Genomic DNA, 26616 nt, shown 5'->3' with positions numbered 1-26616 from the left:
CCTGATATTGTGGTTGACAGACACGTCTACTGCTATCACAGTAATCTTGCTCATTTTCTCTGACATATTAATCAACAGGGATTCACTATAACGCAATGTGTGTCTTGTTGCACTATTATCTTGAATAATGTCTTTTTGGGGGCTATATCATTTTCTTCTCTCTATGATTATTGCTGTAAAGTTGCTTTGCAATGATTTGTATCGTGCGCTGTACAAATAAACTTGACTTGACTTGACTTGACTTGACTTGATTAGAATCAGCAATCAATGATGAGTTGCTAGAAAGGACATTTGGTCTATGATGTCTTAAAACATACTTTTATATTCCATACATAAAGGTCAGATATATCCAGAGCTATTATCTGTATTCACTGACTCAGAGGGGAAAGCTGTTAAATGTGGCTATATAACTGAGGCAAGTTTGATTTTTGAATATCTAACCTTGACAGGTAGGGAACTGTATGACATAACACTGTCCAGTTTTTTTAAATGTATTCTAGCTATTTAATGTGTCATAATATTGTGTGCTTTATTTACAGCTACATCTCTTGATTTAATGTTTGCTGCTTATATTGTTAGACAAAAAATGCACTTATAACGCTAACAAAAATGGTCCTGAAAATCAGTAAACATTCATTTCTGAAACAGGCAAAAGAGTGCAACACACACACACACACACACACACACACACACACACACAGTATCTCATTCTCTCTATTATTACTGTCCCTTTCACTAAACCCTTGATAATAATAAAAAAAAAAAACTTCTATTGACCTGAATAGATGAGAGGAGAAAGAGGCGGTCATGTCTTTGCAGTGGGAAAAAAACAACAACATTGCCTTCAGGCAACTGGAGACTGCCAGTCTGTACATTCTGAATGTATTATTCACCTTCAAGGCAAACCAGTATTTTTGACCTGTTAAACAACAATCATTAATTTTAACTCAGAAGGAATTATTTTTGAAACGCTCAGATGTAAAGCTCATTCATGATTTATTGAAAAGAGTAACTGAATTTGATGTTTAATCTTGCTGTGTTAATACACAGTGGAGTTAAGGAAGAATGTGAGTGTAAATCTTGTGAATTGAACAAAGAATGTATTAAGGGTGGTATTTTTCTCTGTTATAGACTTTTGTTAGCAAGGCCAAGCTGTTGATTGTGTTATGAAGTTTCAGGTGTCCTTTGTTGACAGATTTTCCAATCATGAACAATTTATGGATTTTCAGGCTAAATGCACATTGACCATAACCTTACATAACCTATTATTACTAAACTAAATGGAGTATACTGATTCATCTGTCTTTTGACTTATATGTAAGTGAATTTCATGGTTACTTGTCTAATGATATGCAATTTATCTACTTACAGAAAATAATAAATAGGCCTATTTTTAAATGAACAGTTTTAGATAGGCTACATTATACACAAGTTCATTTTGGGATTAAATATTTAAGTATTTTCCCTTTCCCACAAAACGTTTGGATAGCATTCATATCATGCAATCCAGCACTCAATTATGTGTCTCTCTAATTATTCTGAGAAAAATGACTCTGTTTGAAATAAGACACATTGCTCTATGTGCGTGTTTGTGAGAGCACATAGCACAGATAAATGAAGAGGGTGAATGGAAGAAAATAGCAAATGATGGAAAAGAATATGAGAGAAATATGCCACCATAAACGCCAGATGAGAGGCAGTGACGGGACGTCCGACTCATTTCCGAGAATCGATTCTTTTGAACAGTCCGCTTCAAAAAACAGGATAAGAAAACGATTCAGCGATTCTTTTTACACATCAAGTCATCACGGTTCCTTCCATGTTACATAGGATTATTAACATGCTATAAATCTATCGACGCATGTTTATTATGTTTTTATAGCCTACTATTAAGTAGCTATTATTATTTTGCTGTAGCCATGATTCACCTCGCAAAAAGCATACAGTAACCTAAATATAATTTGTATTTACAATAAAGTATCTCTTGAATGAAAAAGGCTTTGCATGTAGGCTAGTGTTCCTCATTTTGTTTGTCGCTTTGATAAAAGTGTCTGCTAAATTAATAGCCTAAATAAATTAACGAAAAAAATAAATCTATTATTTTTCACCACATAGACATATTCTATTTCTATAATTATACTTGGTTTGGCTATTAAAGCAATTTAGTTTTTGCTCTATGAATCTAATCATAATAGCCTCAGGCTAATTGCGTTTCGGACGACTCGGTTCAATCTGTTGGTGAATTGTTCATTCGCTCGGACCGTTTCATTTGCGTTGGTTAGGCACTAGGACCCTGCAGGTGCAGCAGAGATTTTTCAATAATGTGCAGTGCAGTCGCGTTCACAGGAGCGCGAGGGCAGCTGCTACAGCGTCCCTCTCGCGCAGCTGCTCTGCAATCTTCAAAACACTGATCGCGAATACGGATCCAAAAACATTGTCTGGGATCATCGTTCGTGGCTTCTCCGCGACGCAGCGCAACATCGCTCCTCATCACCGGCGCATCCAGCCGACATGGCCTCATCCGTGAGCGGAGCGGAGGAAGTGCGCGTGTCGGCGTTGACGCCCCTGAAGTTGGTGGGTCTGGTGTGTATTTTCCTCGCGCTGTGCCTGGATGTTGGGGCCGTGCTGAGTCCGGCGTGGGTCACCGCGGATGACCAGTATCACCTGTCCCTGTGGGAGTCGTGCAGGAAGCACGCTGCCTCCGCGGACTGGCTGTGCGACAGCACGCTGGGGCAGAAAGGGACCGGTGAGACCCGCTACTTTTGTAACTTTGCAGTAAACAATGTTCAAACAGGATGAGCTGCACATACATATTTTAAGATGCGGGGAAAACAAAAAAGACGCAGTCTTTTTAACTTTAGTGAGCTCTGCAACATGGCCCTGGAGGTACATATTTGATTTATGAGATAACAAAAGGGGCCCTTCGCTCCCAAGCGCATCATTATCACTCATTGTTCAGCTCATGCTTAACCAGCTCTTTCTAAATACTGAGAAAACAGTCAACAATTTGCGTTTTACATTTCTTTGTCAGATTAAAACAGAGGTGACAAGTCGTTTTTACACATTTAGACCTTTAATGTTACTTGTAGCCTATGTACACTTCCACAAATATTACCCTGCGTATGCAAATCTTTTTGACGTCATTCTACCTTCATAGTAAACGAATCGTTCAGACTGGGTTTGTAAACAGGGAGTTCTAAGCTAGGCACTAGGACCCTGCAGGTGCAGCAGAGATTTTTCAATAATGTGCAGTGCAGTCGCGTTCACAGGAGCGCGAGGGCAGCTGCTACAGCGTCCCTCTCGCGCAGCTGCTCCACAATCTTCAAAACACTGATCGCGAATACGGATCCAAAAACATTGCCTGGGATCATCGTTACTGGCTTCTCCGCGACGCAGCACAACATCGCTCCACATCACCAGCGCATCCAGCCGACATGGCCTCATCCGTGAGCGGGGCGGAGGAAGTGCGCGTGTCGGCGTTGACGCCCCTGAAGTTGGTGGGTCTGGTGTGTATTTTCCTCGCGCTGTGCCTGGATTTTGGGGCCGTGCTGAGTCCGGCGTGGGTCACCGCGGATGACCAGTACCACCTGTCCCTGTGGGAGTCGTGCAGGAAGCACGCTGCCTCCGCGGACTGGCAGTGCGACAGCACGCTGGGGCAGAAAGGGACCGGTGAGAGCCGCTACTTTTGTAACTTTGCTATAAACAATGTTCAAACAGGATGAGCTGCACATACATATTTTAAGATTCGGGGGAAACAAAAAAAAGGACGCAGTCTCTTTAACTTTAGTGAGCTCTGCAACATGGCCCTGGAGGTACATATTTGATTTATGAGATAACAAAAGGGGCCCTTCGCTCCCTAGCGCATAATTATTACTCATTGTTCAGCTCGTTCTTAACCAGCTATTTCTAAATACTGCGAAAATAGTCAACAATTTGCGTTTTGCATTTCTTTGTCAGATTAAAACAGAGGTGACAAGTCGTTTTTACACATTTAGACCTTTAATGTTACTTGTAGCCAATCTATTACAACTTTAGTAGCCTATTATTAAATATGTAAATCAGAATCAGAATCAGAAAGAGCTTTATTGCCAAGTATGTCTCTTTACAGACTTTACTACAGGTTTAGCAGATTTAAGTTTATGCCTGTAAGTCGGTATAAGATGAACCAGGCAGTGGTCAGAGAGTCCTACAGCTGCTCTGGGGACCGAGCGATATGCATCCTTTATTGTGGAGTAACAATGGTTACTCCACAAACAAATCGAGATCTATCCCAATTGTTACTAGTTACATTCTTTATTTCAATTTCTTTTTTTCTAGTTAAGTTAAAATCAGGTTACCAACTATTGGAATAGACAGTTGAGTAGTTGATTTTTAATAGTTAATACTATGTAATGAGTAAGTACATATAATATATAAATAAAAATATACTAGTTACTGTTGAAGTATTTGCTAATTAGTAGCCTATCACTAGGACTTATTTTTATGTACAAGACTTAAAAAAGAAATCCCAGTGATACTAGTTAGTTCAAAGGAAAACAGCTTGGGACTTGAACTAATGGTTTTGAGGGGAAAACAACCTTGAATTCGTCCTGTTTAATAAAAGGACTCTCCAGCCTACAGCAAGTCAGGATTAATCTAATTACAGAGACAATGTTTGTGAAGAATGCTTCATTAATTAAATGATATCGATCCTTAACATTTACTAGGACGCTGCATTTTATTCACAGCTTGTTTGGTGGAAGGGCTTTTGGATGATGTGGGAATGTGTGATGGAATCAGTCGTCCAGCTGGGGTTTCATTCTGCTTTTGTTGTCTACAAAATGAGCCTTTGTTAAGGTCTCCTCGCCATCCAAGGAGTGAGGTTAAGTTTGAGAGGAGAGCTCCCTAGAGGCCCTAATGTGGACAGATTAGTTACCAAGGAAACAAGTGCTGTATTCTAGAAATGTCATTTTGCCCTGAAAAAGAAACTTCCATTCTGGCGTCCGTGAAGGTTTACTAGCGAATAAACCGCGGTTTGGGGGCACTTCCCCCTCCATATTAATTTTTGTATGTTGGCAGAGCCACATTTTTTTTATAGTTAAGTCTCAGCCAAGCGCAGTTAAGATTTAAGATGTTATTTTAGCTCTGGTTTGCAATAACAACTTGTTGGGCTCTGGACCTTGTCCCGTCATTTTTAAAAAGCACAGTTTGACTCCATATAAAGTCATGAAGCTCCAGTCAAAATATCAAAGGAGCGGCCTGGGTGAATGACTTCCCTCTGCAGCACATTATTGATTTTGGGCTTTTCTGTAATCAGTCACTCCATTTCCTCTGTGTTTTCTCTGTGTCATGCACCGTGCATTAAACTAAATCTCATTAGCTTCGCAATTATGGCTGACTCCACAGCCTGCTATATACCAACAGATTTGCTTGCTAACCTTTCATCGACTCCAGGGTATCATTTTAAGTTTATCTCTGTCAATTAAACAACATAGATATATTAACATGAACGTACTCCCTATTACATGCACACAGAAATGCGAGGTTGTGAAAGCTCTCGGGGAGAGATAATCACGAACAACAGGAATGTGGCGAAAGTGTGTGAGAGTCTTTTTGTGCTGATGTTATGCTCGACTGGAGAAGAGGCAGCAGTTCAATGTGGAGTCCGCGGCGCAAAGTATACACTGATTTCTCTTCCCGTCAGCGGATGGTGAGGAATGCGGAGACACTGTGTCTTATTGACGTAAATCAGTTTATGACATTGGACTTTTTTCTCCCCTCATCACGGTATCAGATTGAAAGAACTAGCCAAGAGGCACTTGCTTGCTGAAAAACAGATCATAGTAATGAATGTTTTGATTTTTATCTCGTATCCTCTTTTCCATCTGTAGTCCTGTAGGGGTTTTCGGATAAGCTCCGTTCTGCCAGAGACCCCTCAGACATAGACCTCAAGGTTACATAAAGTCAAAATCTTTTTCCCAGATGGAAGAAAGACACTCTTGTTGATGATTTGCAGGCTTTTGGTGGCTATCCAGAGGGGTCGGAGGTCGAGGTGTCAGAATTTAGGTTTTATATAGAAGCGAATATCAGCAGCTCTGTTTTCATACATCTCTCTCCAACTTCCTGCAGTGACAGACATATTTATTATGCTGAATCATAAACCTTATTTGGTAAAAAGGCTTTGTTTATGTTTGAAACTATAGTACGGTGGAATGAAGCTGAAGTGGCCCAGAGCAGCTCTCAGCCATCTCTGAAAATGATGTTTTGACATGATTTAGTGCTAGAAATTATTATTTTCCAGCAGAGAAAATTATAGATAATTTCCCCAAGCTGATGAAAATGTTTCTATTTACAGATATCACTGTGTAATAACAAAACCCAGCGACAGGATCCAGGGCTTTTATGGTTTTATTTAAACAAACAGCCATCAATATCTTATGAAATGCTTTGTTGAGTAATTGAATCATTTATCACTTGATGACTAAACAAAAACATTATCATAGTTTTTGTTTCTAATGTATATAATAATTTCAGTAATTTTTCTAACTTTCTTGACAAACTTATTTGTGAACATATTATAAGAGATGCCGAATGCCATAGTTTGCTGTTGTTAGCCTCATATATAGTAATACAAGACAGGTTTTTAGAAGAATTTCAAACCTAAAACAACAAACCCTTTACATTATTAATGACCAGTGGTTCCTGTAATGTTATTGTAAATTGTGTAACAGTGCAAACACGCTGTGTCTATGATTTTATTTATAATGGGTGGTGTTGCAACAGATTGTTTGCTTACCCCTGAATAATAGAAAGTAAATGAAAACTTTGAGATTTGTAGATGCAAGGTAGCTCTGTGTAAACACAGACATCTTATTACAGACATCTTAGACATGCTGTAAGTAAAGCATTCGATTGTGCTTTCAGTAAGCTTTTCTGGAACTAATGCTACCAGTCTTTATGAGTAAGTCACTAAACTGTTCATTCAACTGATTTGTTCAAAAATAATGATTCATTCAGGAATGAAACATGTTGCTGTCTTATCATAACATAACCAATATGTTAACAAACACTGATTGGCCCTGTCCCAAATGGCATCCCAAATCCTTGCGGTCTTCCTCTGAGTACACACTTTCGTGACATAAGGCTGCTTTGAAAGTTAAGTAGAAATCTGTAACACCAATTTGACTGTCCACAGTAGTGTCTATCGACCACTGCAAGTCCACAAGGTTGCAAGTGCACATGAAGTGTGCCATTTGTGACAGTCCCATTCATTCATGATTCAACAAAAATGACAGTCCTTAAAGTCGTTGTATCATTTGCTTAACTGATTTGTTCACAAACAATGAATCATTCATGATTCAAAACAAATAACTGTCCTATGAGCCAGTTATTGAAATTATCCACTCAACTGATTCCTGCACAAACACTGATTCATTAATGATTCAAAACAAGTCATTGAATCTTTTACTTTGATTCATAAAAAAATGAAAATGGCTTTGTTTGTATGTTTTTTTTTTGATGGATCATATTTGTCTCTAAATGTAAGCTACTCACTGTTAACTAATTTAAAGAATTTGACATGCTGAAAAATAAATGTAATATGACAAATTAGAAAAAAAATGACTCCCTCAGCCTCTGTAGCGTAAAAAAACCTGGCAAGTCACTCCTCAGAGATCGTCTACTCATAATGCGTTTCTACTTTGCCTACCTAATGAGATTCCTCAGGAGTCGTCCCGAAGTACATGTGAGATTCCACACATATACTCTCATGTCATCAGATATGGAAGCAGGCATACTGTGTCAGGCACCTCCTCTCGGTCTCTTTCTCCTTGCCCCCTCCCTCACTCCTGCGTTCCATGGAGGATTCAGTGCTATTTCTGGGCCCTACTGTAGCTGAGTGTCTCAGAGTGCTTGAATGAAAAGCAGAAACACGAAGGACTGAAGGAGAGAGAAAGGGAGGGAGGAATACATTACGTGATGCCCCATTTAGCCCACCAGAATTGTCGATAAGCTCTCTGCTGCCCGTAGAGGTTCATTCTTTCAGTTACGCAAACCCAAGATGTGAGTGTTTGTGTCAGCCATTCTGTAGGCATGTGTGTATTGACTTTCCAGCAGGGGTGTGAAGTAACGAATTACAAATACTCACGTTACAGTAAGGGGTAGAATCCACAGCTCAGTACTCAATACTCATGAGTACTTTTAAATAGGCTACTCTTTTACTCTTACTCAAGTAGTTTTTTGGACAAGTACTTTTACTCTACTCACACTACATTTTTTGGAAGGTAATGGTACTTTTACTTGAGTATATTTTTTCAGTACTCTTTCCACCACTGCTTTGCAGTGTGTTAGAGTCTGTTAAAGGAATCATTTACAAAAATATTATAATTCTGTCATTATTTACTGGTCTCATAACACTTTTTTATTTTTTAAAGATATATTTATGGGCTTTTATGCCTTTATTTGGAAAGGACAGTGTAGAGTAGACCGGAAAGCATTGGGTGAAGAGAGAGGGGAGCAGGATCGGAAAAGGACTATGAGCCGGGATTCGAACTCGGGTCGCCATAAGCGCAGTTGCGCTGTATGTCGGCGCACTAACCGCGAGGAGTATTTATTAAATCAAACAGTCTGATAATATTATTTAAAGGACCGGAGTAAACATGAACTAACAATGAACCAAGACTAATAACCAAGACCATGACTAACATTAACCAAGATGAATAAATACTGTAAAAATGTATTGCTCATTGTTAGTTTAGTGCATTAACTAATGATAACTAATAAAAGTGTTATTTCTCATCCTTATTCCATTCCATTGGTTTTTAAGGAACACAAAAGGAGAATTTCAGAATACTATGTTTGTTGCTCTTTTCTATCCACTGTGAATGGAGAATGAAGCTTTCAAGCTTCAAAAAGTACATGAAAACATGAGAAAAAATAGTCCATAGGACACTGTATTCCAAGTCTTCTGAAGCCATAGAATACTTTTGAAAGAGACCAAATTTTTGTTACAATTTTCATTTTTGGATGGTTAAGTCTTGAAGGTTTCTTCAGCACATTTAGTAAATGATGCATATATCCCCATCCCTTTCATCTGATATAATGTTCATATAATATGACTATAATGCATGCAGTGTAATACGATATGGAACTGATCTGTTGTGTTTTTATGTATTGATTTAATGCAGACTGGCAGATCGCCACATTGGCTTTGTTGTTGGGTGGAGTGTTCCTTATCCTCCTTTCCTTCCTGGTGGCCCTGGTGTCTGTCTGCATTCGCTCCAGGAGATGCTTCTACCGACCGGTCGCTGTTATGCTCTTTGCAGCAGGTGAAATAGACACAACCATGCACACACACACACACACTCACACACTTACATTGAAGACATTAATGAGTTGGCTTCCCATTTCTGTTTTCCATGCTCATTAAATTAGGGTTCATGTATTATGAATCTAAAATGTGTTGTTGGCTCTAAGACACAACTGCTGCGGCTAATGGACCAGGAGACAGCAAAGGCATTATTTTTCAAGCCACATCACGCAGCTGCTTCAGTAATCAGTTGTTCTCAAAATGAACGCATCACAGGGAAAACATGTAAGGTATATCTGAAACAGACATTTTCGCATCTCTTTAGAGAGGATTTTTACATCGCTTTGAAGTCGCTCACTTTGTTGAGGAACTTATCAAGGAATAAAGCCCATTGAGGGTTCAGAAGACTTTTAATGTTCTTAACCTACTTTTGTCTCTTTGATGATTGCAAATTTCATTGCCAGCGCTCTTCTGTCTCTCACAGTGGTCCTACAGGCCTGCTGTTTGGTGCTGTATCCCATCAAGTTCATCGAAACCATCAGTTTGAGAATATACCACGAGTTTAACTGGGGCTACGGTCTGGCTTGGGGAGCCACCATCTTCTCCTTCGGTGGAGCGATTCTCTACTGCCTAAACCCCAAGAACTACGAAGATTACTACTAAACATGCTACAACACCCACAATGCACTTCAATGTCCTCTTCACTGTTGTGATAGCAGCTCATGCACTGAACGTTCCTTCGGAACTGACCCTTGACTTTGCAAACAGACCCTTGAAATGCAGGGCAGTGCCGAGCTGTTAGATACATAGATTTTAATTATTTTCCCCTCAGATTACTCTATCACGCAATTAAACCCCACCATCAAACTCTCATTCTTTTTCTGTATGTCATCTCTCTCTCTCATGTCATTCTAACGCCTCTGATCTTCTTCTGACTGTCAGATGAGCATCTGACTCAAGATGTCAGCCTATGTTCACAGGAATACTGCCAGTCTGTGATGTAATCAGTGGGGAAACCTCCATCTGTGGTGGGATCTGAAACAAGGCAGACAGAAGTCTACAATTCTGACAGAATAAAACTGTCATGATAGACGTGTTTTGAGACCTGAAAGATACAAGATAGAGGGTTTAAAGACAAAATTAATCGGTTTATAATGCACCCGTGAACATAAATAAAAAAATAAATCATGCAGCTTGAAATAAGAAACAGTGTTATTGGTACAGTAAAGTACTAATCAGCCAAACTAAAGACATCTGTATAATTGTAAACTGGTCAAAAAGATCTTATGCTTAAGGTGCGGTCACGTTCGCGAGATTTTGCAGGCAAAAAAATGTCCAATGTCAATCGCTTTAAAGGGGTGGTTCATTGCGATTTCACTTTTTTAACGTTAGTGTGTAATGTTGCTGTTTGAGCATAAACAATATCTGCAAAGTTACAAAGCTGAAAGTTAAATGCAAACAGAGATATCGTCTTTTAAAATTCTGGCAGTTTAATGCCTACAAAAACAGCTGGGTTCGTGACATCACAAACCCAGATAAACCCCGCCCTCGGGAAAAGGCAGCAAAGGGGGCAAGGCCGCTGCTTTAGAGAAGAGGAAGAGAAACTAGAGGTGCAGGTAAAAATCTATTCATATATGAATCGCGATTCTGTCTTCTAACGATTCTAATGGATTCACAAGTTTCAAAATCAATGTTCTAAAGCATCAGTTCTTAATACTGTTCCTCACGACCCCTGCTCTGCATCTCTCTCTGTCTCTCATTCAGCTCACCTCCAACAATGAACTGTTACAATTATACACTTATTTTCACAGTTATGAGAAGTGTTAAACATGGAAGCGCATGCGGTTGCTGTACTGTATTAAAGCTTTAATCAGGATAAAACCATATATTAAAAGCTAACATAAGCAGTAGCATTTACAAATAACAGTGTATCTAAAAGTATGACACAACAACAAACAAAAAACATAGGCCTACCATTAAAAGCCATGCTTGCACAGGTTCTGCACGATCCTCTTCAATAATATCCTCTGCTTCTCAATCGGGCTCAAACTGATAAGTGATATTAACAATGCAGTTGTTTACAATACAACCGGAGCACATGCCGCCGAGGTGAGGGGCGCGGCGACTAGACGCGCGCTAGAGGCGGTTTAGCCAATCACAACACACTGGGCTAGCCAACCAATCAGAGCCCATCGCCTATTTCTGAGGGAGGGGCTTCATAAAAGATGGAAATGATCAGCCCATTTCTCAGAGAAGGGACAGAGGTGTGGAATAAACGTAAATTATGTGAAAAATAATGCGTTTTTAAAAAAACGAAGCGTTAACACATGTTAGACTGCACCCCATAAACATAATCAAGCCTAGAAAAAAACCAGTTAACCACCCCTGTAAGTCACTTTCAAACCAAGCAGCTTTCTGTTGATCAGCGTGGGGAATTTGCGCGACCGACTTGAATACGAGTGAAATCTGCCTCATGTAAAACTCTTGATCGCAGATTTCTATTGGAATGAATGGATTTCTCCACAAATTTTCACTGATCACCAGTAAATGTTAGTAATGGTAAAAAATAATTACATAACGTTAGAAGGTCCATAGTCTACTGTCAATAGTGTAGTGATGTATGAAGCACAGCTCATTCAGAAATCACTTTTAAACCAAGCAACTTTATGTTGGCCAATGTGGCGAATTCACATGACCAGTTTGAAAAAGTTGCGAAATATTTCACTCTCATGTGAAATTCTCCTTTGCTTGGATTTCTACTGAAATTATCATTTTTAATTCGAAAACATTGTGTTGGTCAATGCGGCGAAATCACATGACCAATTTGAACCCATTGTAAAATTTCACACTCCCGTGGAATTCCCCTTTGCATGGATTCCAATTGAAATTACTGTATTTCGAATGCGAAAATTTGCCGAACGGGAAATGTGACCACACCTTTATCCGTAGATGTGCATCCAAGCATAAGTGCTCTCATAAAACGCTAAGAAAAACTGATGTTACTTTAAGCACAGATCATGTACATAGCACATGAATTGTCACCATACAGTTAATTTGTGCACATCTGGAAACATGCGCATATCTCTTATTCAGTTTAAAAGGGATTTGGTAGAAGATACTTTGCATTGTAGAAAACCTAGGTCTTGTGGTGTAACCCAGCCTTGCATATAGACTAGTTTTTTGACTGGTATCTGAAGAGTGATTAGTAGTCTTTTGCATAAGTATCCAAACAGGTAGTTAAAGGCAGACTGTAGGGTTGTTTTTTTAGCACTGTCAGCCTGTTGTGTGCATGTTGGTGTGTCTGAATGAGGGCGCATGGATCGTTTGAGTGATTGCGTGCTTTCTGTTGGGATTTTTCTGTCCCGAATACAATGGTGACATATTGTACTAATTTATATACTAACCAAATAAACATAAAAAAGAACAATGTGGTATGCTCATGGTTTTGCATTCGAAAGATCTCAACATCAGCATATAGTCACATAGAATCAGATCCTTTATTAAGTACAGCAACTTGAGGCATTTGCACAGGAAATCAACACCTTAAACACAGAATACAGTGTGGCATATGCATAAAAGTACCAGGTATAGGTTCATATGCAGGTCTTGTAGTGTTCTTCATTCATGAAAGAACTCATAGTGAGCACATACAGTGTAAAGTCTACATTAAAAATTATTCAGCCCCTGCTTATGTCAATACATTTATCATGTTGTGAGAGAAGCCCCGTGTGCGGGATTGTTTGGGGCTTTTTCCATGTAAACGCGGCAGTCTTATTCTGCTTGGAATGGTAGCTTGGTAAACCACACCTCCTCAACATCTGGAAGCTCCACCCTTTCCTAAAACCACGCCTTCTCAGTCCACTCCAGCGCCAATCAATCAATCCCTTGTTTCTGTTAAGTCACCCTACTTCCTCTTTTAAAGCATCTTTCAGTAGAAAAAAAAAAAGTAGAAAGTAAATACAAGTGCAGGAAGCTCCTCAAGAGGTAACACAGGGTGCTTCTGATTGGATAATATTTTACTAGAGTAGTTGTCTCTTCTTCTGTCGGGTACGGCTCAGTTATTGCTGGGTGAAGCTGAGGGCACAAGGGACAGAAATCGGCAAATGATAGGCGGGACTTGAACTTTGCATGATGGAACAGAAGATTAGTAGGAAGAGTGAGGTTCATGGCCTGTCGGGAAGGGTCGCGGTGAAGCTGGCTCAAGTGTTGCGTGGCATCTCACACTGTTCGCAGCGGTGCAGCGCGGGGTGGTTAAGAAAAGTGCAGCTTTCACAGTTCCACTGAGCGCCTTCAAAATCCTCGTCCCTTTGTACGACCGGAGGCTTAACTAGATAGAAGAGACAAAACATGAAACAGCATACACACACTTATTTATTGCTGCTGTGAGCTAAATTTGAAGGCTTGAGGAAGATCTAGCCACACCCATTGCCAATTTGGGCCACTGGCCCCACATAGCAACAAAAGAGCGATGAAAATAGAACCAGGGTGCAAGAAACACTATATCATAACAAGCAACCCAATACCCTCCACTCCACTAGTGTAGTCAGAGGTCAGGACAAATCTGACAGGATATTCAGAGAGCAAAGAGCTCATTTTAGCTCAATGGAGGTTAGTCTAGAAATTCCATGAGATTTTTTAATGAAAACCACATCTAGGTAAATTCTTGCATTGCAAAGGGACAAAACTTGTAACTTAAGGTTCAATTCATTAACATTAATGTATCAAGTGTACTAAAAATGAATAATTTTGACAAATAGTGATGAACTGAAATTAACACTCTTCAGCCAAAGAAAAAAAAACAAAACAGAAAATAAAATGTATTTAAGAATCAATTAATCAAAATAGTTCATATATAATGAATTTCTATTATAGATTTGTGTGTGTGTGTGTGTGTGTGTGTGTGCGCATATGTATATATATATATATAATTTTTTTTTACATTTTCGGCCAAATCTGTTCTCTTACCAAAATTTTGGAGCATCATTAAACTCACAAGATTTTTTGGACAGCTCCAACTTCTACCACCTGACTGCTGCAACAACATGCGGAAACAATCAAAATGACAGCGGCTTTAGCCACTGTAAAAAGTACTTATGCAGTTATTTCATAATATTTCTGTTCAATAATTCCTATAATTGTCTACTGTTAATGACTTCATTCAGGAATAATCTAAAAATAAACAAGACATACAATACTAATGTAGCAAGCATACAGCACATGCTGAATAAACAGGTTTTTTTTTTTTTTTTAAATAGGCATTGCATAATGAACGTCCTTGTTATCATCTAACAATTACTGTAATTATGACACGACATGAACACGGCATTCATCTGAAATGTTGAAAATGTATTAACATATGTAGAAATTAATAAATGCTTGACAAGTATTTTTCAGTTCGGGTTCATGATACCAAATGCATTAACTAATATTAACGAATTGAACCTTGTTGTAAAGAATTACCAAAACATAAAATGATGACATGTTTAAATAAAGCAACATTGTGACAGTTGACTAAATAAAATTAAAAAATTATTGAATTCCCACCTCTTGGAGGTACAACAGGGCCAGGCTGTATATTATCATAAAAGTTGTTCATGGTTCTCACGTCAAACTTGCCTAAAAAATAAATAAACAACAAATAAGAGATGGATGAAGCAAATGATAATCATAATTATCAATCTGTGCAATCACATGAAATAATGCTGTGCTATAGTCATAAAGATGACTACATTTGTGCTATTTTTACCTCTGGACTGCAGCAGAACAGGGCCAGGCTGTATATTATCATAAAAGTTGTTCATGGTTCTCACGTCAAACTTGCCTAAAAAATAAATAAAAAAATAAGAGATGGATGAAGCAAATGGTAGTCATAATTATCAGCACAATTTCCAACAATCAGTGCAAACGTGCTAATGTTCAGTTCACACTGTGTGCCATAAAGATGAGTACATTCATGCTACTTTTACCTCGAGACTGCAGCAGGTCTGTCTCCTTCAAGGTGCAATCAATGTCAATCTGGAGCTGTCTGTTTTGCGACCGAATTCTGGTCATATCCTCTGGCTAGGAAATGTGCACGCACACACGCACACACACGCACACAGAGAGTACATGACTTTTTCACATTAACCGCACACATAAAAGCAGTTTATTGCTGTTACTCTCTTCACAGTAGCTTGTTAAAGTCAGAGGAAAGAGATGACGGTTGCACTGGATGAGTACATTATGTACAGCAGTTTAACGTTTGAAAAGAGATTCATTCATAGTCTGTGAAGCATGCAGAATGAGCGAGAACCGAATGAACAGATGTGATTCATTTCCACCTTATTGTATTTGCAAGTTCTGCACGTAGATTCTAGGTATGTATGATTTTTTATTTTTTTTTACGCATGGCTCATTTGGAGAAGTTGACGAGGATTCATTCATTCCCTTTATTAGTGATGTAAAACAAGTGGGTGGGTGTTCCGCACTCGTTCAAAAAGATGCATTCACATGCTATAAAAGCCTTGTTTTTTGTCTCTCTCTTACCCGAGGGATCAGGCTGGTGCTGTTCACCCGTCTGAAGCGTCTCTGCAGGGCGTCAAATTCCATTTCATTCACTTCCGCCTTCAACTGCTCCAGTTTCTGCCGCTCCAGCATGAGTTCTTTCATCAGACGCTCCATCCGAGCACGCTGGTGCAGGAGCAGTGCTGAGGAGGAGCATTAGACACAAGTATACAAGACTGTACAACACTTCCCCACATACACCCAACCCTGATGCATACAAACACCATAAACGGATGCAAAGAAGTTGTATAACCAGCTTATTCTGGACAGGAACTGACCACTTTGACAGGAGAGAGTTATCTGATAAACCCAAGCAGTTTTTTTTCATGAGTGATGTATAATTAAGGATACATATGCTTTACTGGATATTAACTGCCTAGAAAAAAACTATATATAGTATACTACATTACTAATCTGTGTATGTACACACCATTTAAGCAGTTTTATAAAAAAATACATAATAGTTTATAAAGCAAGGACTAGCTACTAGATTTTATAATATAATACATTTTAACATGGCTTTCTCAAGTTTCTCAGCATTCAATTAAAAATATGTGTTCCTTGACTCCTGGAAAAGTCCAGACATAAATAAGCCAGCCTGATCAAATAAATATTTTATTATATTTATTCACACATATGCATACATACTAGGGCTGTGGGATATATCTAAAAATTTTGCATCTTCTCTCAAAAAATATTACAAATATACACAATATTCACTAATTTTGTATCATCAGTAAAGATACTGCAATGATACTGCTAATATTTACAGCATCGCCCAGCCCGCAAACAAACATACATATACGTACACACTATCATTTAAAAGTTTGGGGTTGGCAAGATTTTGGATTTTGTAATGATTTTAAAAGAAGGCTGCATTCATTTGATCAAAAAAGTGATACATTATGAAATATTATTACAATTTACACTTTAATATTTTTAAAATGTAATTTATTCCAGTGATGCCAAAACTGAATTTTCAGCAGCCACACGATCCTTCAGAAATCATTCTAATATGCTGGCTTGGTTCACAAGAAACACTCTTACTTTTAATAATGTTGAAAGGAGTTGTGCTGCTCAATATTTTTTGGAAACCCTTGATAATTTTTTCAGGATTCTTTGATGAATAGAAATTTAAAAGGAAATATATTTAAAATAAATATTCTGTAACGTTATACATGCATTTACTGTCACGTTTGATCAAGTTAATGCATCCTTGCTGAATAAAAGTATTAATAAAAAAATTAAATATACTTAATTATGTGTGTAATTTCTATACAAACACGAGGTCTTGCATAAGCAGATTCATACCTTGAGTATATGCATAGTCATCCGAGCCGGAGCTTGATCGTCTAGGCATGCGGTTGATCTGACTCGAGATGTTCCCTGGCAGGGCAGAGATGGGCAGGATCGGAGGAGGGGCGGCGTGGCGCTCGCCCTGGTCCACTATATTGAGGAGGGATTCTGTCTTAACTGGTGGAGAACTTGAGGAACGCTGCACCTGCCCAGGGGACATTTTGATCTTGATGAACGCAGAGGTGGCCGGCTGAGGAGAGGATGTGGGCCGGGGCCTTGCCACACCCTGGTGGACATAAATTCCTTGATGAATGGAGGCCCCGGGGGGTCCGGTCATACTAATGGCCCGGGACGGGGAGCTCAGGGAAGGGCTGGTGGCCATATAGAGCGATCCCTGCGGAGCATGTACAGGGGAGTTACTCCGTGGTCGTTGTCCCTCCAGTGTGATCTCTATCTGGTTCTTCATAGGGCCTTTGGAGGACATAAAAGGCCTGTGGGAAACTGGCGGCTGCTGGTAGGACAGCCCAGGGAGAGTGGGGGGACTTATGGGCAGAAACACCTGGGGCGGCTGCTGGACCTGATGTTGGGGAGAACTGTACGGGGATGGGTATGTCGGAGTGGCGTAAGGAGACTTCTGGTACACAGATGTCCCAGATGTGGACCAGGGAGTGGGTTGAGGACTTTGAGACGGTGAAGGACGCATGTACACGGTGCTCCCACTGTTACAATAGGCACCAGGGGGGATCTGCAGCGCTTGTGGGGCAGAGGGGATGTTCTGGGAGAGGGTAACCGTTATGGGAGGCATGTAACGTGGGACAGGGTGGTATGTGGGTGACATGCCCTGGATGCTGGGTGGAGGGGTGGGGATGTTCGAGCATCCTTGATCGTTCATGAAGAAGGGGTTGAAGCCGGGTGACGGCACCATAGTAGCTGGGGCGGAGAGGGGCTCAGGGAAACCACTTCGAGGATGCTCGATGTGCCCGTCGCTGGAACTGTGGACCAAAGCTCGGCCACCAGCATTATTTTTAACCCCTTCAGTAGCAGGGTAACCCACACTAATGTGCAGCATGTGGTTCCGGTTTAAGTGCAAGTCATCTGGGCTGTGGTACTCCTCATACAGGTATCTATTACTCTCCTGAGCCAGCAGATGGCAGCAGAGGTCCAGGTTATTGTTGTTCTGAAGAGGAAATAAAAGACAGTAAAGTAAACATGTTCTTGCACCTGATGCCTCTCAGATACACTCAGTAATGGCATTGAGCCAAAATGACACAGAAGAAAATATTACTGATAAAACTTCACACTCACTGCACATCATTATCATAAGGTTTACATATGCCATAGTTCAAAAGTTTGGGGGTCAGTACATTTTTTTAAAGAAATTATTATTTGTATTAAGCAGGAATGCATTAAATTGATCAAAAGTGACAGTGCATTACAAAATTTTTATTTTAAATAAATGCTGCTCTTTTAAATTTTCTATTCCACAAATCCTGAACAAAAAAAAATAATAATTTCCACAAATATATTAACAGGCACAACTGTTTTCAACATCAATAATATTAAAGGGGTCCTATTATGCTCTTTTACAAAGTCTTGATTTTGTTTTGGGTACTAGAACATGTTCTCATGCTTGGTGGTTCGAAAAAAAACCACATTATTTTTCACATAATTTACATTATTAAAATACCTTTCTCCCCATCCTGGCACAAACGGCTCGATTAGTTCTGGCTTTGATGAAGGTCCACCTTCCGAAAAACAAAATGTGTTGTGATTGGTTAGCTGTTCCAGTGCGTTGTGATTGGTGAACAGCTTAGACGGTGTTTCAGTACTGCCAATTGAGAACCGCTGTTCTAGACATGCCAAAAATTTGACGCTACAGCACAGCAGCTCTTCTTCTTCGTCGTCTCGTCTGATGCACTCACTCAACCAAGCGTTCTAACCACAACCTCGCCCCTCCCCACCCCCCAACCATTCCAATTTCTGTAGGCGGGAATTATTTGTAATAATATTCCAATGAGCCGCTTTGTGATATCACAAAGCCCGGAAACAAACGCTGTAGTCCAAACGAGCCGTTCGTTGTAGTTCTTGAAAAGGGATTTTTAAAAAATGAAATATCTCCCCTTGGAGTGGACTTTGAGATTTGTAACTTTCTAGATCTTTTTTATGCCCAAACATACACACTACACACTGACTAAAATTAAAAAAGTGAAAAAGCATAATAGGACCCCTTTAAGAAATGTTTTTGAGCATCAAATCAACATATAATGATTTCTGAAGGATCATGTGGCACTGAAGACTTGAGTAATGGCTGCTAAAAATTCAGCTCTGCCATCAAAGGAATAAATTATATTTGATAAATTATTATATTAACATTGAAAACAGTTCATTTAAATTATAATAATATTTCACAATATTACCGTTTTCCCTGTATTTTTGATCAAATACATTCAGCCTTGATGAGCATAAGAGACTTTTAAAAGCATTACAAAATATTACCAACTGCAAACCTTTTAATGGGTGGCGTACATGACCCTTACAGTCAACAGTTGATTTTCATAAGATCATTTGTAAAATGTGTGTAAAATTTTGGGAGTTGGAGATGAACACGTAATTTTGAGGAGAAACCTTTTTTGATAAAGCAATGCCAACTTTTAACTTTCAAATTAAGTCAATTTTATTACAACATTCGAACAATAAACGTTGTTATGTAATCGCCCAATCAGTGATTCACATCAATAAACGATATCAATAAAACCACTTGTGGACAACATGCCACCCGACTTGATTTTATCTCAGGAAAGCCATTTTATGTCCATGGTTTGTTAGGTAGAAAGAAAGAAAACTCTAGAGAATAATCACTAAAATCTCTCTCTCTATATATATATATATATATAAAAAAAATGGAAATAATAAAACATGACAAAAGAAAGTTTTCTCAAAAACGAGTTTTATGAGAGCCCTGTAGATGATTATATAATCAGCAGTTTTGGAGAAACATAATTATATGTTATTATATTGTAATAGCAAAAGCTTTCCCATTTCATTCACGTGTGTTTCTGGGTCAAAATGACTCAATGTCGAAGCAGGCCACAAACATTCTTAACATCCCATTTGTTTCAATTGTGACTGCTGGTTCTCACCTGAAGAAGGCACTGAGACACTACTTTCTCTGGAATCTCTGGGAAGCGCTGCTTGAGGTCCTGCAGTATGTGATAGTCCAACTGAGGCCCTCCCTGCGCCATCCTGAGCCCAAAGAGAGAGTCACTGAGTCCGCAGCCAGGAGCGCAGCACCTGCTCTCCTCTCATCCCCTGACAACACACATGAATAACATCACATCAGAGCCACAGATCGAGTTTGACTACTCACATGCACTGCTAACAAACTACCTTGGGGTGTTTGCAACAAAGAGAAATCATTAAAGGGACAGTTTTGGTATCATTAACACGCACATTCATTCAACTACAGGGCTCCAGACTCATTCTTCCCACTGGTCGCTCTTTTGCGACTAACTTTCTCAGTTGGTCGCACTAGCACATGATTTGGTCGCAATATTTTTTTTTTTTTGTGCTACAACATGGTATTAATCAATGCATGCTGATTAACTTTTATCATAGTTTATAGTTATATGGAAACGAAAGCGGTTAACATTCAACCCATTCTTTTTCATCAGTAGTATTTGTGATTTGAATTTTGTGAATGGGAGTTCTTTTGCTGTGTTATGTGCCGGGCTTGTGGTGCTTTCACTTTCGAATTCGCAATCTTGTTGTAACGTTTTACAAGAAAAGATAATTGTCTGTTTTGCTTACATACATCTACACACCTTTCACTTTTTAAGACTAAAACAAAAGATGGATTCATTGTTATTCTTAATTAAAAAGCACAACAACAATAAAACAGTAAGATACAATGACAAACTAGCTTACAAAACATTTATTAACAAAAACGAATAAGATGAGGCATACCCACTAATAACTTACAGAACAGTTAGCAAACACTGAGGAATCAAATAAAAAATAAAAATAAAAGAGCCTCCATAGCGTAACGTGAGGTAAACAGCAAAGATAACAAGCTTTTCAAAATGAAAACAAAAAGAAAAGTAAAACTTGTTGTCGGTGACAGTGCTGCATGTGTTTTTCCCACAAGAATACCAACATGTTCACCTTCTCCGGTTTAAGAAGCGGTCTTTTACTTTACTTTAGCATGAAAACCATCCATTGTTTCCTCAATATTCACGTCATTTTTGCTGCGCGCACTAGGGCTGTGTGATATTGAAGAAAAATGCGATATGCGATAACTCATTAAATAATGCGATACGATAATGCTTAAAGTGCCACAAAGTGCAACAGCTGTTGCCGAGTCAGTTCTGTGAACTTCTAGAACTATCTTGTGTCATATATATATATATATATGGTTATTTGTATGTATGTATGTATCAAGAGCTCCTGTAAAACCACAAAAAATTCCTTGTGTTTGTGCACACTTAAGTGGTGAATAAAGCTCATTCTGATTTTGATTCTAATATAACTAGCATACGTTTCCCTTTTTGTGAGAAGAAAGCACCCCTACAACAACTTCTGAAAGTGGACGGTAGTGTTTTACTCTAGCGTCACAAAATTTAGTCGCACAGGCAGAAAAAATGGTCGCAAAATGCAGTCTGGAGTCCTGAAATATATGAGTTGGTCAGAATGACAGGGTGAGTATAGGCTGAACTAGAGCCTGACCGATATGGGTTTTTTGGGGCCGATACCAATATTAGGGAGTAAAATATATCGATATATCGGCCGATATTCTTTGTGTATATTATAGTACAGTACCAGTCAAATGTTTGGACACTTTCCCATTCGTGTGTCCAAACTTTTGACTGGTATATAGAATACAGTATATACATAAACAGAATATATATACATTTTTTGCAATGATCACTCAAATGTGGGGATAAAAAACTTTTAATGACGTGACAAAGATATGTAACAATTTAACAAACTTTATTATCCAAAATTAGTCTGACATCAGTGCACTGAACAGTAAAGTTGAAGTTTATTAATGAATAGTTTTAATTAATTCAATTCAATTCCATTCAACTTTATTCCGTTGAAGTTTATTTCACTTCGGAACATTCATTCACGGATTTGCGCTACCGTCTTCACACACAGACGAAACTTACTAGAGAAGTGTGACATAATATACCTCTGTAAATAAATTTAAATTCACGTCTCGCGCACTTTAATGCCCTTTGAATGTAACGTGTACGTTCCCTTCGATCTGAAATCAAGGCGGAATATCATGTGAAGTCCACTTCACAGGGCACTTACGGTCGAATAAGACAACGCTTGAATGCTGCTGCCTGAACAAGAGACCTCCTTATTGAAGTGAAAGTGTTGGCTGATGTCACTATCTCGCAAACGCGCTGGCGGATCTCCACCAAATTCAGGGATCCCTTCAGCTCGAGGAGCCCTCTCGAATGCCACCCTCCGCGTGCCAGTAGCCCCCCGGGATCGCTAGATCGGTCGGCACCGGACCACGAATTTAACCACCCGTAACTCCCGAACCCCGGGGGCTATCAGGGAAAAATTTGCATATCAGCGGCATATTGGCTCATATCGGCCGATAATATCGGCTAAACGATATATCGGTCGGGCTCTAGGCTGAACCATCCCTTTAACCCTAAAAAGCCTAGGCAACATAATTGGTACATTTCTTAAGGCTACTAAATGATCAACATGAACAAAACTTTGCTAAAAAAAAAAAAACTGTTTTACACAATCTGCCACATGCCTTGAGAAGTAAAAGACCTTTTAGTATAATTGCAAAACTGTCCACCTTTAGGTTGTGGTAAACTGTCAAATGTTTAATTATTTTATAAAGTAAATGTAAGAATAACTTATATTGTTAGTAACATTTCAAGATAAACATTTACTTGACTGAAGCAACTTTACTTGATTATCCATACAGCATAAAAAAAATGGTGATAAAACAAGCATCAAACATGATACAAGCCTTTGAGCAAGATTTTTGTACATCACTTAATCATCATTGTATTTTTCTATTGCAGTGTATGTCCTCATAATGAAAACTACAGACCTTTGATCATAAAACTAAACCTTAAAATATCATCTTAAAGGTGCAGTAGGAGATCTTGGAAAATGCTAACTTTAGCCTGATAGCACTGAAAGCGAACGTCCAACCCTCCCTGCAATCGCCGTCCAAAGCCACGCCCCCTGAGCACATGAACGCACACACAGACCAGACGACCAGAGACAACATTACTACAATACATTATGTGTTAGTAACCGGTGAGAAAACTTTATAGTACAGTTAGTAAAAGGACTGCAATACCAGGAAGTAAGGTCAGGTTGTTGATGTTTGCCTGCCATTCTCGCTCTGTCTGTCTGCACAACGTACATGAACGTGCTGATGACGTATCCTGTCTGCGCGAACAGGATGCGCAGAGGTATGCAAATACATATGCTGACAGGCAGGTAGGAAAGCCTGAGCGTTTGGATTAGATGAACATTTCTTGGTTCTACGCCTTCCACATAATATATAAATACATATAAATGCATTTAGACCACTTAACTTAATGATTGCTATCGGGATGTGAAGAGACTTTCAACCAGCATAACAAAAACATTTTCTGAAGACAATCACCTATTGCACCTTTAAGACATATTAGGAGATATAGAGCAATACAGGTGCATCTCAATAAATTAGAATGTCGTGGAAAAGTTCAAGTATTCTAATTTGTTGAGATTGTGAATTGGTGGGTTTTTGTTAAATGTGAGTCAAAATCATCACAATTAAAAGATCCAAAGACTTAAAACTACTTCAGTCTGTATGCATTGAATTTATTTAATACACGAGTTTCACAATTTGAGTTGAATTACTGAAATAAATGAACTTTTCCATGACATTCTAATTTACTGAGATGCACCTGTATATTGAGTGACCGTTTATAAAGACCTCACTAATTTACATTTACATTTAGCAGACGCTTTTATCCAACGCGACTTACAAATGAGGACAATGGAAGCAATCAAAATCAACAAAAGAGCAATGATATGCAAGTGCTATAACAAGTCTCAGCTTGTAAGATGAGATAATAATAATGTCTATCAGAATTTCATCTTTTTGTAATTAACAACAGACAACAACTAACATAAATAACAACATGTGCACAAAAGTGCATATTTTTGCACAGTTTGGGCCTCTGAATAAACTTGTGTTTTTCTTCCTCAAATGTGAGCTCCATATAGGCCTATATCATACAACTATTTGAGCTATGATGTATCAAACACGATACAAAACATAAAACATACGAGCAAACTTTTTTTTTTAGATTTTGTCTAAAGGTTCAATATGTTCCATTTCAAAACAATTGATTTTTCTGACTATTATTTCACACGTCAGTCTTTATAGGGTTACGGTCGCTAATGCACCAGACGACCGCAGACTCTCGGCTGCGCAGTGTGAACATGGCGCACTAATAGACAGGAACAGACACTTCATACCTGCACCTGAAAAACTGCTAACGTTATTTATCAGAACAAAAGCTTGTTTATTTGGTATATCTCCGGTAAATCAAGTGTAAATGCAAAGCTAAAAGACATATTAAACGGAACATAAGCAAATTCAAAGGATGGGATGCCGACCTCAAACTAGCCACAAATACAAGTGACACATAAGAACATTAAAAAAATGCATTTGAATGCAACACCAGTTTTATATACAATAAAACAGCAAAAATAAAACTAAACACCAACATTTTAGATTGTATGAACAACATTAACTTCATGATGGGTTCCCTTGTCAGTTTCAGTTCTTCTTGACAACACAAACCAAGCGCAGGTTCATTCCAGCACTGTCTCCTACTAGCCGAGCCAGCTAAGCATCCATAAAAAACACAATCTGTTACCAAAAAGAAACTATTAAAGTCAAGCAGTGACAGTTCTGACCAGTACATGTGTCAGATGCCTCCTGATCGCGGAGAAACCACGACGAGCCGTCGCCAAATCCGTTTAAGAGCTACAACTCAGCGCTATTTTTACATGACAAAGATAGAAAGCCGCAATTGACGGGATCAACACAGACAACAGGGTCTCATTACAAAACCAAAGTTTCTGCATGATTCTTCAACATATGTAAATATCACGATAAACACAATCGTTTCATTCGCACGTAGTTATCGCTGGAAAAAACCCCCCACTGGCTGTTCATTAACCGTTAGCATTAGCATAGCCGCTAGCCGTCCGGTATTTAGCCGCTGGGAGAAACGGAAACGCAACGCACGCCGCTCCCACGTGTTTATCTGACTGACGTCTAATTAATCCTGCGCGCAATAGCTGCCAAAAGCTTGCTGATATCGTAAAAAACCCAAACAGCAGTTTATACGAACACTCACTCGCTGTCAGTTTCGATGCAGTGCAAACAACGGTTGGCTGCTCGCCGTGCTGATAACAGTATATGCACGACAACATACCGTGCGCCGGAGCCTCGCGGCCATTGACCATCCAAGCGAGGCTTTTCACAGGGGGTGTGTCACCGGACTGCTGAGGTGATCTGAAATGACAACGATTCACCGGGGTTCTTCAGGGATCACAGCGGTTAGCACAGTCGCAACAAAATTGTCACCTTCACTTACGCCTATTTCTCTTCCTCTGACGTTCCGGTTGAAGGTTTCTCATGTAACTATATACGGCACATTCATGCCCTCTGTCGGGCTGGGGTAAAAAAAACGAGATCCTTTACACTCAGTAAAATGGGTAAAAGAAAACTCCCTGGGGTGGTACTCTTTCAAAATTACTATAATAAATATGTGATTTAGATACCAATATGTACAATTTAGGTAGTAATGAGCACCCTTTGGAGGTAAATTTGGTACAAAGTCCCAGTGACAGCTTTTGTACCTTTTTTTCTGAGAAAAACACTGGGTTAGTTTTTCAACCCAAATTGTGGTTGATTTAACTCAATTTGGGTCATTTTGGCAACCTAGCGTTGGGTCAAAAAGGGATGTACCCAGTGCTGGGTTGCCAAAATGACCCAAATTGGGTTGTTTTAAAAAAAATGTAGATTGTAGGCTACATTGCTAAACCTTTAGTAACCAATACAGTCTATAGCAGTGTGGAAATATAGGACATCTTTGTGCACACTTTAACCCTGTATGGCCTGACGTAAAGTATTTTTTTTAATCCTCATATCATATTTAATGCATCAGGTTTAATGGCTGTATTTGATATAGACAATATGAAGCTCATACTTGAAGAAGAATAGCAGCCCAAACTGGGCAAAAAAATTGGGCAATTTGGTGCAGTTGCTGATGTTTACGGCGAAAATGTAAGATGGAATTCTGATAGCTTGTAATGTATATCACTGAGATCGGTATAACAGTGTAACAGGCTTACATAGGATACAAATATCAGTTGTCACTCTCTGAAAGCTCTATAGTTTTTATTGTGCATGGGGCAAAACATATAATGCAGTGCAATACAATGAT

The 26616-nt window shown here is 39.1% G+C and overlaps 2 protein-coding genes across 16 annotated transcripts; one reads left to right on the top strand and one right to left on the bottom strand.

Annotated features, from left to right (window-relative positions):
• Positions 1-2287: 2287 nt before the first annotated feature.
• tmem47 (transmembrane protein 47) lies at positions 2288-10642 on the top strand. Of its 3 annotated transcripts, XM_016446275.1 has the most exons (4): positions 3189-3669; positions 9165-9305; positions 9454-9576; positions 9771-9850. In XM_016446275.1, exons 1-3 carry the CDS (start codon positions 3435-3437, stop codon positions 9549-9551), a joined length of 474 nt encoding a protein of 157 aa, XP_016301761.1. In that variant the 5' UTR covers positions 3189-3434; the 3' UTR covers positions 9552-9576; positions 9771-9850. The 3 variants fall into 3 exon arrangements, with proteins under 3 accessions (XP_016301760.1, XP_016301761.1, XP_016301759.1); XM_016446274.1 differs by lacking the exons at positions 3189-3669; positions 9454-9576 and adding an exon at positions 2288-2746 and having other exon boundaries at positions 9771-10642; XM_016446273.1 differs by lacking the exon at positions 9454-9576 and having other exon boundaries at positions 9771-10642.
• A 2122-nt stretch (positions 10643-12764) lies between these two features.
• Positions 12765-25779, bottom strand: LOC107657918 (TGF-beta-activated kinase 1 and MAP3K7-binding protein 3-like). Of its 13 annotated transcripts, none has more exons than XR_001630727.1 (9): positions 25603-25779; positions 20266-20434; positions 17141-18302; positions 15812-15972; positions 15253-15346; positions 15033-15107; positions 14831-14902; positions 14252-14318; positions 13536-13613 (listed from the first exon to the last, which is right to left on the bottom strand). XR_001630727.1 is itself a non-coding variant. In XM_016446236.1 (9 exons), the coding sequence occupies exons 2-8, from the start codon at positions 20365-20367 to the stop codon at positions 14305-14307; spliced, it is 1680 nt and encodes a 559-aa protein (XP_016301722.1). In that variant the 5' UTR covers positions 20368-20434; positions 25603-25779; the 3' UTR covers positions 13536-13613; positions 14280-14304. The 13 variants fall into 13 exon arrangements, 9 of the variants coding, with proteins under 9 accessions (XP_016301718.1, XP_016301720.1, XP_016301719.1 ...); XR_001630728.1 differs by having other exon boundaries at positions 14252-14315; XM_016446236.1 differs by having other exon boundaries at positions 14280-14318.
• Positions 25780-26616: the final 837 nt, after the last annotated feature.

The sequence above is a fragment of the Sinocyclocheilus anshuiensis genome, unplaced genomic scaffold (genome assembly GCF_001515605.1).
Source record: "Sinocyclocheilus anshuiensis isolate Anshui unplaced genomic scaffold, SAMN03320099.WGS_v1.1 scaffold107, whole genome shotgun sequence".
Lineage (NCBI taxonomy): Eukaryota > Metazoa > Chordata > Actinopteri > Cypriniformes > Cyprinidae > Sinocyclocheilus > Sinocyclocheilus anshuiensis.
This window is presented reverse-complemented; position numbering and strand designations above follow the sequence as displayed.

Bases quoted from the DNA above. Each gene is read 5' to 3' on its own strand.
- tmem47 (XM_016446274.1), top strand. From the start codon at position 2,512: ATGGCCTCATCCGTGAGCGGAGCGGAGGAAGTGCGCGTGTCGGCGTTG. The intron at 2,747-9,164 runs GTGAGACCCGCT...GATTTAATGCAG, and splicing joins GCTGGGGCAGAAAGGGACCG to ACTGGCAGATCGCCACATTG. The intron at 9,306-9,770 runs GTGAAATAGACA...TGTCTCTCACAG, and splicing joins TGTTATGCTCTTTGCAGCAG to TGGTCCTACAGGCCTGCTGT.
- LOC107657918 (XM_016446232.1), bottom strand. From the start codon at position 20,367: ATGGCGCAGGGAGGGCCTCAGTTGGACTATCACATACTGCAGGACCTC. The intron at 15,973-17,140 runs GTATGAATCTGC...GCTCCTCCTCAG, and splicing joins TGACTATGCATATACTCAAG to CACTGCTCCTGCACCAGCGT. The intron at 14,903-15,032 runs GTAAAAATAGCA...TTTATTTTTTAG, and splicing joins TGTTCTGCTGCAGTCCAGAG to GCAAGTTTGACGTGAGAACC.